Below are 11,736 nucleotides of genomic sequence, written 5' to 3'. Positions count from 1 at the left end.
TAATTAACAAAGAAAATAGGATGGAACTGTTATAATACAAGTCACTTCCTGCATCTGATTACAAAAAGGATTCTCTATTTGAAGCCTGATCTATTTTAACAATATTAAATAAGTAGCCTGCAGCAGTTAATTTCTCAGTTACAATAAAATAACCAAATTTGAGTGTTCAACAGATCCATTATAAAATTCTAGAAGAGAGTCAAAATGCTCCTCTTGGTTTGCAGTTATCTACTATTTGTAATATGCTTATCCAAGGTGCCTGTATTTATTTTCCTTCTTTTGGCATGTTTTTGCTTTCATATTTATGTTTTGCTTGCTACTTTTCTTGTTCATGAAACTAATTTTGTGAAATTTTAGTGTAGTATAGATTTTGGCACTGTGATTTTATCTTATAACAAGATGGAGTCTATTTCAGCATTGAAAGTACTGTGAAAAGCCTAATTTAAGCAGTCTGACTTGGAAGTCTAAAGTTACATGATAGCAGCCTTCTAACATTCACAAAGGTGCAATAGGGCAGATGAGATTACAATTGGAAACTCATCAAAGTAAATTGATGCCTCTTTTGGTCCTGGACATTGCTGTTAGCTGTCTTCAGCTTCAGGAGTAGAAGTGGTGCTTGAAGAAAGGTGCAAGGCTCTTTTTCAGCTCGGACAAGTGATAAAATTAATTCTGCTGGAATGGATGGAAAAAATGATGACCCAACAGCTAAACCTGAGGATGAAGGAAGTGTAAGTAGGTGGCTTAAGCATTCTTGATTTTATGCGCTTCTTGACACTATTAGATCTCTTGTGATCTGATTATCAAGTATTAACCTTAACGTCATGGGTAGATTTGACATTTGAAAATGTCAACGTGTGTTTGCATATCTTTAGATTGCTAATAATATGAATTTTTAGACAATTGAAATAATGAACATGTCAGTGTGACGATATGAAAAGTTTATATTGGTGTCATGGCAGCAGGTTTTCAACAAAGAAGTCAAATTCTAGACAAAAAGGCAACATTAAAGTAGGCAAAGTGTTTTGCTTTTTCCTGAGAAAATGCAGCAGGGGATTATTGCATGAGTGTTAACTCATGACAAAGAAGTAATTAAATAATTCAGTGTATGGTGATAGTCAAATTACAGCTTTAGATGGAAACCAGTTCTAGAATACAAGAACTAAGTTGCAGTAGAGAGGAAAGGTGAATTAGGAATTATGGCCCTTACTGAGGGAAGGGAGCAGCTTAACTTTGCCTTGGTTTTCCTTTCTATAAGATGTCTATGGCAGACTATTATTACCTTGGAAAATATAGATAATGTAGCACACAGCATTCAGTATTCCTGTGAATCCTGCATAGCAGAGAACTTTGCCATGCAAACCTTGATACATGAAGTGCATTTTTTAAAAAAAAATGAAGTTAGAATTGCAGTAATGGCAACGAAGACGTTAGTTGTTTCAAGTTCATACTTATAGTCCAGTTGTGTCAATCTAGTGCAGTTTTTAACGGTCCTTGACACAACCCAGTTTTAAGAAGAAGTCTGGCTGGTTAGGTCCATAGCTGCAAAGAGGACTGAAATGGGAGAACTTAGATATAAAATATTATTGGGGGAATCTTGATCAAAGTGGCCCAAAGTTCAGATGTCAGAGCCAAGCATTCATTGAGCTGCCTCGAGCTGTTCTATTGGACACCTGAGTGTATGCAGGAACTTTACCTGACAGTGAGGAGCCTTAAACAAACAGGTAGTTTGATTTGCATTCTTAAAGAGGCGTGTACTTGATAAGGTTTTTAAAAATTATGGCAGATGGGTAAATTGAGTGGAGAACACACCAAGCAAGTGCAGTTAATTAGCCAGATAGAAGATATTAGTCTGAAATCTTCCAGTTCTTTGTTTTCAGGTTTTGCTTGAGGAAATTTTAAAGGGTATTACTGGGTCTTGTTACTTGTTATTACTTATTGCCAAGCTTTCTTTGGACATCCTCTATTCTGAGGTCAAAGACTGCTATCTGCTGTATTTGACTATGGGATCAGTAGGATATTTCTGGTGATGTTTCTTATGCTACCTCTGTAAGGATACACAGAGCTCTCTTCTTGAGACCATTGCTAGTGCATAATATCAGAGAAATATTAGAAAAATTTATGTTGATGGGGATTTCTGAATGTTTTTAATTTTTTTAAAAAACAGGGCTAACATCAAAGCCAACAGATTTCTTGGGACATTGATCCACTGAGTTTTGAATACCCCTAGGGATGGAGGTTCCCTGAGCTCTCTGGGCATGGCTCACACGCGTGGCCCTCATGATGAAATACGTTCTTCCCCCTCCTCCACTCTAGCTGGAATTTCCCCTGCTGCTGTATGTGACTGTTGTGACTGTCTCTTCACTGTTCATCAGTGAGAAAAGTGTGTCTCTGTCTTTTCCATAACCCACTTTAGATAAGGAAATCTATCATTAGGTTTACTCACACTGTGTTTGCCTTCTTGCCTCTAACTGAACAACCCTGGGGCTCTCAACTTTTTGCTGCACATCCCTTCAGCCCCTTACTGCTTGGTGACCTTCCCCTGGAATCACACTGGATTATCTTATACTCATGGGCCAAAAACTGGACACAGATGTGGATCTTCTACTTTTGGGCAAAAGGAAACAACCACTTATTGTGAAATAACCTACAGTGCTACTTTTGCAAATGGCTGGTAGTTATGCTTGTCATCTCCTGTGTGACAAGCTCCATCAACACATGGATTTTGTAGCCAGTGTATTAAACTTGACATCCCACAATGATGTCAGCTTAGGAGTGAAATGCAAGTGTCTTGAAAGAAGGCCCTTGCTTTCTGACTGGAGTCTTAGACTGCTGCTAAGTTAATTATAGTTATGTACAGGCAGTAACAGGCAAATGTATGTGGGAATCTCTTCTAGTTGTTGGTCCATCAATTGCTGTTAGAAATGTTCCACATTTTTTGTTGTCTTTCACCTTATTTTAGGTAGCCAACATTTCAGTCCAAATGGTATCTGCAGAAGATAAGTTGGCAAAGAGGATTCTGGCAAGGAAAAAACATGCCAAATTGAAGAAAAAAGATAAGTTACTGTGGAATTTTCAAAACAAAATAATTCTCTTTACCCTCATTCTATTCATTTTAGGAGTTGTAACCTGGACATTACTGTGGCTCTTCATTGGTGAGTTCCTGAAAGCTCAAGCCAATTTCATACATCCCTATCCTCAGTAGTACTTTCAGCCGTTTCTAAAAAAAAAAATAGTACTTTTTGTGCATCTTTGTTAAAGACTTAAAAAGTAATTATAAGAGCAGGCATAACTGATGGCTTTAGGGAGTGTGACTTTTTTTTTTTTTAAGTGGTATGCAAAACATTTTTATGTGCAAGTTGATTGTGCAGACTTGATAGTTTCTATGAACTTGATTGCTCAGAAATTTTGCCTTTCACTGTGTTTCTTGGCCTTATGAAATCCAAGTCCTTTATCTTGTATGCAAAATAGAATTAAAGAAATAAAAGGGGATTAAAAAGCACATGTCTAATTGGGCATTAAAAACCATGTTTTCCTCTTTAGACTCATGATGCTAATACTGCTTCAGGTTCCTTAGAGATGCTTCAGAATCTGGATGTTGATGCTGCCTTCATTATGCTGGCTCATTTGTATGGTGGTATCTTATCTTCTGTGTAGGGAACAGGTGCTCAATAAACCATATTTTGTACACATCTATAGCAGTTTGGCTATAAAAAGTGCAGTGTTCTTTTGGTAGCTGTTTGCACTGTAAGGCCAAATAGATTCATTTGGGTTAGAAGTTAATAAAAAAAAAAACACCTCATTGTTATTGGGAGGAAAAAAAAAAGGTTGTCTTCTTTGTTTCTTGCAGTTCAGGCAGAAAACAAAGATGCACTGTATTTTGTTGGACTGTTTCGTGTTGCCAACATAGAGTTTCTCCCAGAATATAGGCAAAAAGAGTCAAAGGAATTCCTCTCCATGGCACAGACTGTGCAACATGTGGTAAGATGAGCGTGTTGCTTGGTTAGTAAAGATTAGAGCTGTGAACAAAAGGTGGGACATTCGGGTGCCATTGAGTCTGTTGTGGTGTTCTGCTTTCCACCTTTTACCCCTCAGAGGATTATATACAAAGAGTGGCTATCTGGAGGTATGAAGGAACTGACTACTTTCAGCTTGTTAATCACAAACTGAGGTATAAATAGGTCTCTTTGACTTCTACATTTTACTAAAAATTTTATGTATTTTCCCCCACAAATCAGGATCTATGAATAGAACTCTGCAAAAGTCTTTTAAAACTTAATCGCCACTTTTGAGACATTGAACTGATGAAGTCTTTTGCATTTAAATTGATATCTTCTGCCAGTCTTCTGCCTTAAAGCATCTATAATTACCCCAGAGCTCCCAAACATATTTACATTTCCATTTCCTTCTGATGCTAGGTATTCTAAAGGCCATTATTTTTCCTGAACGCCTTGCATCAGTCAATGCAGAGATAGCACTCTGTTGGTAGGCAGTTAAAGCTGCTCCACAGTGGGAAGAAAGGGATGGGAATCTTAGTTAAAAGGGAATGTGACTTTGAAGACATTTGGTGTAGGGATCAAAAATACTTTAATGCAGCAGGAAATGCAGCACTGGCCACATAAGGATTCAAACAATGGTATGAAAACTGCTAAACAAATAACAAAGAAATGTCAGATGCAACCGAGAAATTTTTTAATAATTGCTAAGTTTTTGTCATAATATCAACTCATTTTCTCATTTTCCAGCTCTATTTCTCCTCCCTCCCCCTAGCTGGTTCACAAAAGACTTGAAAGTTGACTGTCTAGTTTTCCCAGTCCTGCATGTTAATAACTGAAGTGCTTTCAGGAGGGGTAGCAGATAACCAGTGCAGGGCATATCCTTCCCCTGCACTCCATGGAGCAGCTCTAGCCTGATGTAAGCCCTGTGTCTTGCTCTTGTCCCAGAGCATCCTGCCCTCGTCACACAGAGGTGTCAGAAAGAAGGTGTTGAGCTGCCAGTGTCACCACCTCCTACTTGAATGTAACTTGAAGTCTATTTTTTATGTGTAAATTTTGCCTGAACTCACCAATGGATTTTGCAAAGCTGAAGCTGAGCTTTGTGCCAACCTTTAATATTGACTAAAGTTGTTAGTAGGGAAGTGGGGGATTTGGGATTTTGTTTGGTTTTTTGCCTTTAAACATTTTTGTTCATGATTACTGGCCCAGAGACCAAAAGTGGTAGTAGAAGAATGTCTCAAGATAGATTCCTTTTCTCTTTTGTAGTGACAGTAATATATAAAATCCCTTGTAGCCTAATCTGGAGAAAAAATTGAAGTCCACCCATTTTATTTAGGCCATTGAAAGTATTGTTCAAACTTCCTGTGTCAAACATTAATAGGGATTTATATTGATGTGATTTTTGCTTCAAAATAACCCAAGGCCATCCCACAGCATGATCAGGCAGAGATTTTGCTTCTCCACACATCTTATGCTGTGTCTATTGGAAAGAAATACACTAGTACTGAACTGTTGATGAAGAAAATAGACACAAACTGAATCAAAATGCAAGAAATTCCACACAAGCAGAGAAAAAGAGCTATTTAGCTGTGAGGGTAATCAAACACTAAAGCAGTTTTCCAGGGAGGCTGTGGAGTCTCCATTCTTGGAGATATTCAACTGGAAACATCCCTGAGCAACAAGGTGTAGTTGACCCTGCTTTGAGCACTGAGATGGTCTCCAGAGGTCTGAGACCATCTCTGATTCAGTGGAAAAAGCCCTGTGCTGTTCATTGCACTTCAGTAGCAACACAAAGAATGGTAGGAGCGTGTGCACATTTCTTGAAGTTTGGCCCCAAGTTTCAGCATCAGCACAGGGAAAACCTTTGTGTTTGGAATTTGCTGGGCAAAGAATGTGCACCTTTTTCAAAACTCATTTATTTGGAAAAAACATTGCTGTACCCTTCAGCTGGCCATGGGCAGATGATCTGATGTTTCCTGGGAATATTGGACTTGTTATAAACAGCTGGTCTTCTGCTCTGCCTAGCTTGGCTGATCTATGTCTGGAAATACTTGCATGTTGCATAGTCTTGGAGGAAAATAGGTTGTTCTTAGGAAAGGCCAGACATATGCCATTACTAGGTAGGACTGACTTTCAGAAATGCTAAATCTTTATACCTTCTCTTTCAGATGAACTTGGTCTACACAACCTCTTCTTTCTCCAAATTTTATAAGCAGTCCACCGTTTCAGAAGTCAGGTAAAACTGCAGTTAATGTAATTGCCTTTCTGCCAGGTAGGATATAATGTAATGAGCCCACAAGAGAAGCCTATTTTTGGTGGTTATGGTATAATGTCTTTGCTATGTACTTGTACTGATAGCAAAATACGCTGATAACCTATAAGAATTCACTTAACAAAAGTAAGGGCAAACTAAAGTCATATAAGCAGTTCCTTGTCTGCCAGGAGTACAATCAAAGATGAACAGAAATAATGTCTTTAAAGAGGACTGGTGATACTTTGGCCGATAGGTCACATGGAATTTTAACCAGTTAAACATGCTATTGAAGTACAACTGTGTTATTGACTAAGTCACACATATTTTGTAAGTAATTTATTGATATAAAACTCTTTTCTACTGACAGAAGGGGAAAATCTCTATACTGCAATAGAGTACCCTTACTCTAATATTAGGTTTGCAATTAATATTAAAAGTTTAGTTATTACCATCCTCTTGAATCAAATACAATTTTGGTTCAGGTAGAGGAGTTTCTAGGGTACATTTGTTTTAATGATTTTTCTCCCCACCTGAAGGTAAAGATTGGGGTGACTGTACATCTCTAATGTGTTACCTAAATAGTCTAGAAACTGTATCTCATATACCAAAGCACACAGTACAGGGTGAAATGCATACCAGTGCAGAGTTCTGCATTTCTGGAGATAATTCTATTTCTGTTCTACTATTTCTCTTTTGATTTTTAGAAGATAATTCAGCCCTAATTCAAGTAGATAATATCATTTCCATAGATCTCAAAAGTCAGGAACCCTCAGGAAATCAACATACTGAAGAATCCCAACTGGATATGAAGAGTTTGTTTTGGGCTTCTTTCCCCCTCCCCCTCCAAGAGGAAAATACACGTTCAGTGTGTTAATGTAATTAGGAAAGATGAAAATGAGCCATGCGCTTCTAAATTTGTACTTCAGAAGTTTGGGCTAAAAGTCTAGTCTTCAGAGAACTTTCAACATGATGATAACCTGTAGGACCTCTTTCTTTCAGTAACAACAACAATGGAGGCCTTCTTATTCATTTCTGGATCGTATTTGTGGTACCACAGGCGAAGGGCCAAGTGCTGTGTGAGGATTGTGTGGCTGCCATTTTAAAGGATTCTATTCAGACAAGTATCATTAACAGGACTTCGGTGGGAAGTCTTCAGGGCCTTGCAGTCGACATGGACTCTATTGTACTAAGTGGTTAGTATTAGCACATACCCATATCCCAGAGGAAACACTTTGCTAAGCAAACATTTCTACCTTGGAGTAGCAAATTCTATAAATAAACTGAAAGTTTTATCCTACATTTTTAGCTTCTAATACTAAATTTATAATTTAAAAAAAAAAAAAAAGAGAGAGAGAAAAGGAAAATTAAACCCCAGATTTGAGGTCAAAAAGTGTCCTTGTAAACAGTGATTGTAAAACTTCCTTTGAGTACTTGGAGTGCTTATGTTCATAGTCAGGAGCTAAGACTGACGCTTTGTAGGCAGCTCACTCTGTGACTTTAAAAGTATAAAAAGATGAAGGGTTAAGGTTTCCAAATGGATCAAACTTTAGTCCCCACACTGTAAATGAGACTCTTGTCATCCCTTTATTAAAAACTAAAAAACAGATAAAAAACCTGCCCCTTCGTTAAACAACTCTTGTGCCATTCCTGTCTGGGGAACAAATTAACTGTGAGATTCAAGTATCTGTTTGATGTATTTAACTACAAAATGGTTTATGATTTTCATTTCTATGAACATGGGATGGAACAACTCTGTCCAGCTGAAAGCTGATTAAGACTTTGTGGTCAAGGATGAGGAAATGACTCCCTGGGGTACCTCTGTCTTAGTTCTTTAATTGAATATGACTGCTTAATTGACATGCAGTCTCTTCTTGCCTCAGGCACTGAGATGTCTGGGGACATGATACCTTTGAAGCCGCTTGCAGAACTTGCAGAAATAAAGGGTAGCCCCCCCTCATTGAGACATCTGTTTTGTCCTGTGTGTTTAGTGTTAGGACTGAACTGTGATTGAATTAAACCCTGAATTCTGGATTTCAGGCAAACAAGAAGACTCACACAACTCTTTTTCTATGCAGCAGGTCTTCGGTCAGATTATTGGTCGACAACAGGAACAGGTAATTCAGCATTTTGGCAACTTCCTGGCAGTGGAGAGGTGGAGAACAAAGCTTTCAGTTCATGACTTAGACTCAAAGACACTGTTCAGTGTTAATTTAAGAGGGCTAAATTCAGCCTTGGTATTTAAGTCCTGACTTGCTATAAGAATGACCAGGAGTCTTGCACGTGACAACTATGGAAGCTATCTACCCTTAATCTGCCTGGTAAATTTTTTAGATGTACCTGGTTGCATGGTAGGAAATAAACTCAGGCAATTGTTTGCTATTCACTGTGTTGAGCAAAGGATTAACCTTTCCTAAAGTGGACAGTAATGAATTTAATATGCTGAACAGTGGTAATGCTTTTGTCCACACTTTGTCCTCCTTAATTCTCTTTCTCCAAGGTTAATGATGAGTTTTTCTTTTGAATTAATTTCCTAACAGTAATTAGTTTAAGCAGTCAAGTTTTGCAAGGGTTGTGGGAGACATAACCTGTATACCTGCTTGGTTTCATATTGTAAACCTCCCAGTAGGGTTCTTTGCCAGTGTGTGGAAACTTTACAAGAAGTTCAAAAGCACAGCACATCTATCTTCACTGTTATGTGGAGTTGGTACCTAGAAAAAATGTGCTACTAGGCTAAGCCATAGTATGCTGATCAGCTTTGATGCAGACACCTGATAGGTTTCTGTTGGGCCAGCAGTTGCCAAGCAGCTCATTGTGTTGGCCTCCCTTGCTCTTTGACACAGACTGACTCTTCATCTTGAGAAGTTGCATGGTTTCAGTTTTTTGAGGGCTTTATACCCTTCTATGATTGTATTTTTCTTTTCCGAGACATTAACTTTTTGCACTTCTATCTGTGATTTTCACTCCTGTTATCTTGAAATGTTTTAGCTTGCAAACTTCTTCAGAATTCAACAACTGCTTTTGCCCATGCAGCCAAGTCAAGGTCTCCTAGTTCTGTGGTCCACAGGTGGACTTTGGGTCACACACCCTGGGCCATGGTTTGCAACATTTAGATTACTATCAGCCCACGACTTCTGAAAACTCAGGTCAAGTTTGCTACAGCCCTCTCTTGTTCAAAACCTTTCCTGGCTTAAATTGCAAAGCATAACAATATTGATGTTTATCACATCTCATGACATGCATTTTACTTATATAAAAAAATTTTGCATATTGGTAGTTACTTGCATAGTGATTTAATTTCCCAGTTCAGTGTTCCAGTGCAGAGGAATTAGTACATTCGAAGCTTGTGTTTCAATTTATTGCAAAGTGCAGTTCCTGAAACAGAAGAAATTAAGAGGAGGATTTCAACACAAGTATGGATGCTAAGGTTTTTTTAGGACTTATGTGGTATCTGTCACACAAAGGGAGAAGGATGTCCTGCCATATTCTAGACATCTTTCAGAGACTTGCTGTAGCCAACCACAAATGTCAGCTGGTATCTGTGGGAAGCATAGAGCTGGTATGCAATGAAGTTGCTAGGGAACAACAACATAGTAGAGAAAATCTTATATTTGTGCAGTTTCATTTTCTGTGGTCCTTTAACTGTGTCTGCTTAGGACTATAGAATATGGTGCAGTGGTGAAAGTGATCATGCAGCAGCATACAAGGAATGTGTGTTGCCTGGTTGTATTTTTGAGAGCAGTGGAGTTAATTTTGGTATGAAGATACACCTAGTCATTGGTTCAGGCACAGCACCGGAGTGCAGATTTATTGAAGAATCTTGTTGGAGAAGATGCTTGTAGAGATTCAGCTGATGCAAGAGGCTTGCATTGCCATGGCATCTGGCTATGCAGGGTTTGCTTGGGTAAAGATTTTTATCCAGCTTTCTTTTCAAGCTAACATGCTTGCTCTACTTGTAGTTCCAGAGCTAGCTCTGAATTTTCTTCACCCTGCTCCATACCAGCAGTGAGCTCATCATTACTTACTTAGTAGAAATAATGGTAGTCACATAATTCTAGAGATTGTGATCAAAGCTGGTTTTGTTAAGGGTGACTAAATAAGCACAAATAACTATTATAAAAAGAACGTTATTAGGAAGAGATAAGAACAAGGAATAAGGAAGAACAATGGCCCAACCAAAGCTTTAAATAGTTATAACCGTAATTCAGTTGAACGGTATGTGACCCTTAGAGATTGTTCACAAACATTCATAGCGTTAGTTTCAAGATTGTAAATTAGAAGTGGAAGTCAAACAAAGCCTGCCACTTCCTGTCTTGATTACTTGCTGGTTAAAAGGCCAGTATTTAATTTGAGTCAACAATTGGTAGGAAACATTCACAGTGTTCTAATTGAGGTTCCATGATAGTAACTATTTCAGAGACTTGTCTTCTTAATAAGCAGAAATTAATGCAAATATTTACTTTGGATCTTATTCTCCCTAATTTGCATTTTCCAAAACAAAAAAATCTGTAAGATTTTTGCTGACTGCGGGTTACAATATTGAATTTAAAAAAAGACCTCACTGTATTTGACTTGGAAGTTACAACTGTTTCAGCTTGATTGGAAAATTGGATACAAGTAGCACAGTTTCCTGGTATCCTTATCTTAATTATGACACAACTTTTTACCTTCTTTTTTTAATGTAAGTGTTGTGTAGGCTAGGTTGCCTCATTAGTATTTCAAAGCACTTCTGTTTCTAACAGTGATTTCTAATGCTGCAAATGTTTTCAAGACTCGACAGGACAAAGTCCTGGTTTGAATTAATTCTGATCCTGCTTTGAGCAGGACGATGAACAAGAAAGTCCTAGCAGTCCTTCCAAACTGAAGGAATTGGTGAATCTGAATTTATTGGTAGCACTTACAGCTCAAGTCATGATAAAACATTGAAAACCTTGACAGTTGAACAATAAAAAAGCTGAAGTAATACAGTCATATAGCTGCATTTTTATTTTGTTTTTATTTTATTGATTATAAATATCCTAATGTCTGTAGGGGCAAGCAGTTGATTTATGCCTTGAAAGTAGATGAATATTTTCCAGCAAACAATTTTTTAAGTCATTTATCCTATAGAGACTCTGCAGAACTTTGTTTACTGCAAATTGTACAAAATGGCATTGCTTTAGTGCAAATACACTCCAAGAACTGAGTTACAGCACTGTTGGCCATGTTCTGTACTTTTATGAATAGACTTTTCCTTGACCACAGATGTGTAAATAAGGTGAAAACAGTGAGTGGCAGAGAAAACGAGAGAGAGATTCTTTACAAGGACAAGGGGGAATGGCTTTAAGCTGGAAAAGGGTCGGTCTGGGTTTAGGGTAAGAAGAAATTCTTTAGTGTGAGGGTGGTAAGGCACTGGCACAGGTTACCCAGAGAAGCTGTAGATCCTCCATTCCTGGAAGTGTCCGAGGCCGGGTTGGAAGGGGCTTGGAGCAACCTGATTGAGTGGAAGGTGTC

The 11,736-nt window shown here is 38.1% G+C and overlaps 1 protein-coding gene across 1 annotated transcript in view; it reads left to right on the top strand.

The window, feature by feature from the left end:
- The first annotated feature begins 589 nt into the window (after positions 1 to 589).
- Positions 590 to 11,736, top strand: part of TMPRSS7 (transmembrane serine protease 7) — a 30,121-nt gene continuing 18,974 nt past the window's right edge. Inside the window, exons 1-6 of the mRNA XM_064644106.1 lie at positions 590 to 728; positions 2,960 to 3,152; positions 3,848 to 3,978; positions 6,161 to 6,228; positions 7,246 to 7,439; positions 8,322 to 8,360. Of these exons, the coding sequence (XP_064500176.1) occupies positions 678 to 728; positions 2,960 to 3,152; positions 3,848 to 3,978; positions 6,161 to 6,228; positions 7,246 to 7,439; positions 8,322 to 8,360 (676 nt within the window). The 5' untranslated portion in view covers positions 590 to 677. The remainder of the gene's footprint in view (positions 729 to 2,959; positions 3,153 to 3,847; positions 3,979 to 6,160; positions 6,229 to 7,245; positions 7,440 to 8,321; positions 8,361 to 11,736) is intronic.

Source organism: Pseudopipra pipra, chromosome 2 (assembly GCF_036250125.1).
Source record: "Pseudopipra pipra isolate bDixPip1 chromosome 2, bDixPip1.hap1, whole genome shotgun sequence".
Classification (NCBI taxonomy): Eukaryota; Metazoa; Chordata; class Aves; order Passeriformes; family Pipridae; genus Pseudopipra; species Pseudopipra pipra.
This window is presented reverse-complemented; position numbering and strand designations above follow the sequence as displayed.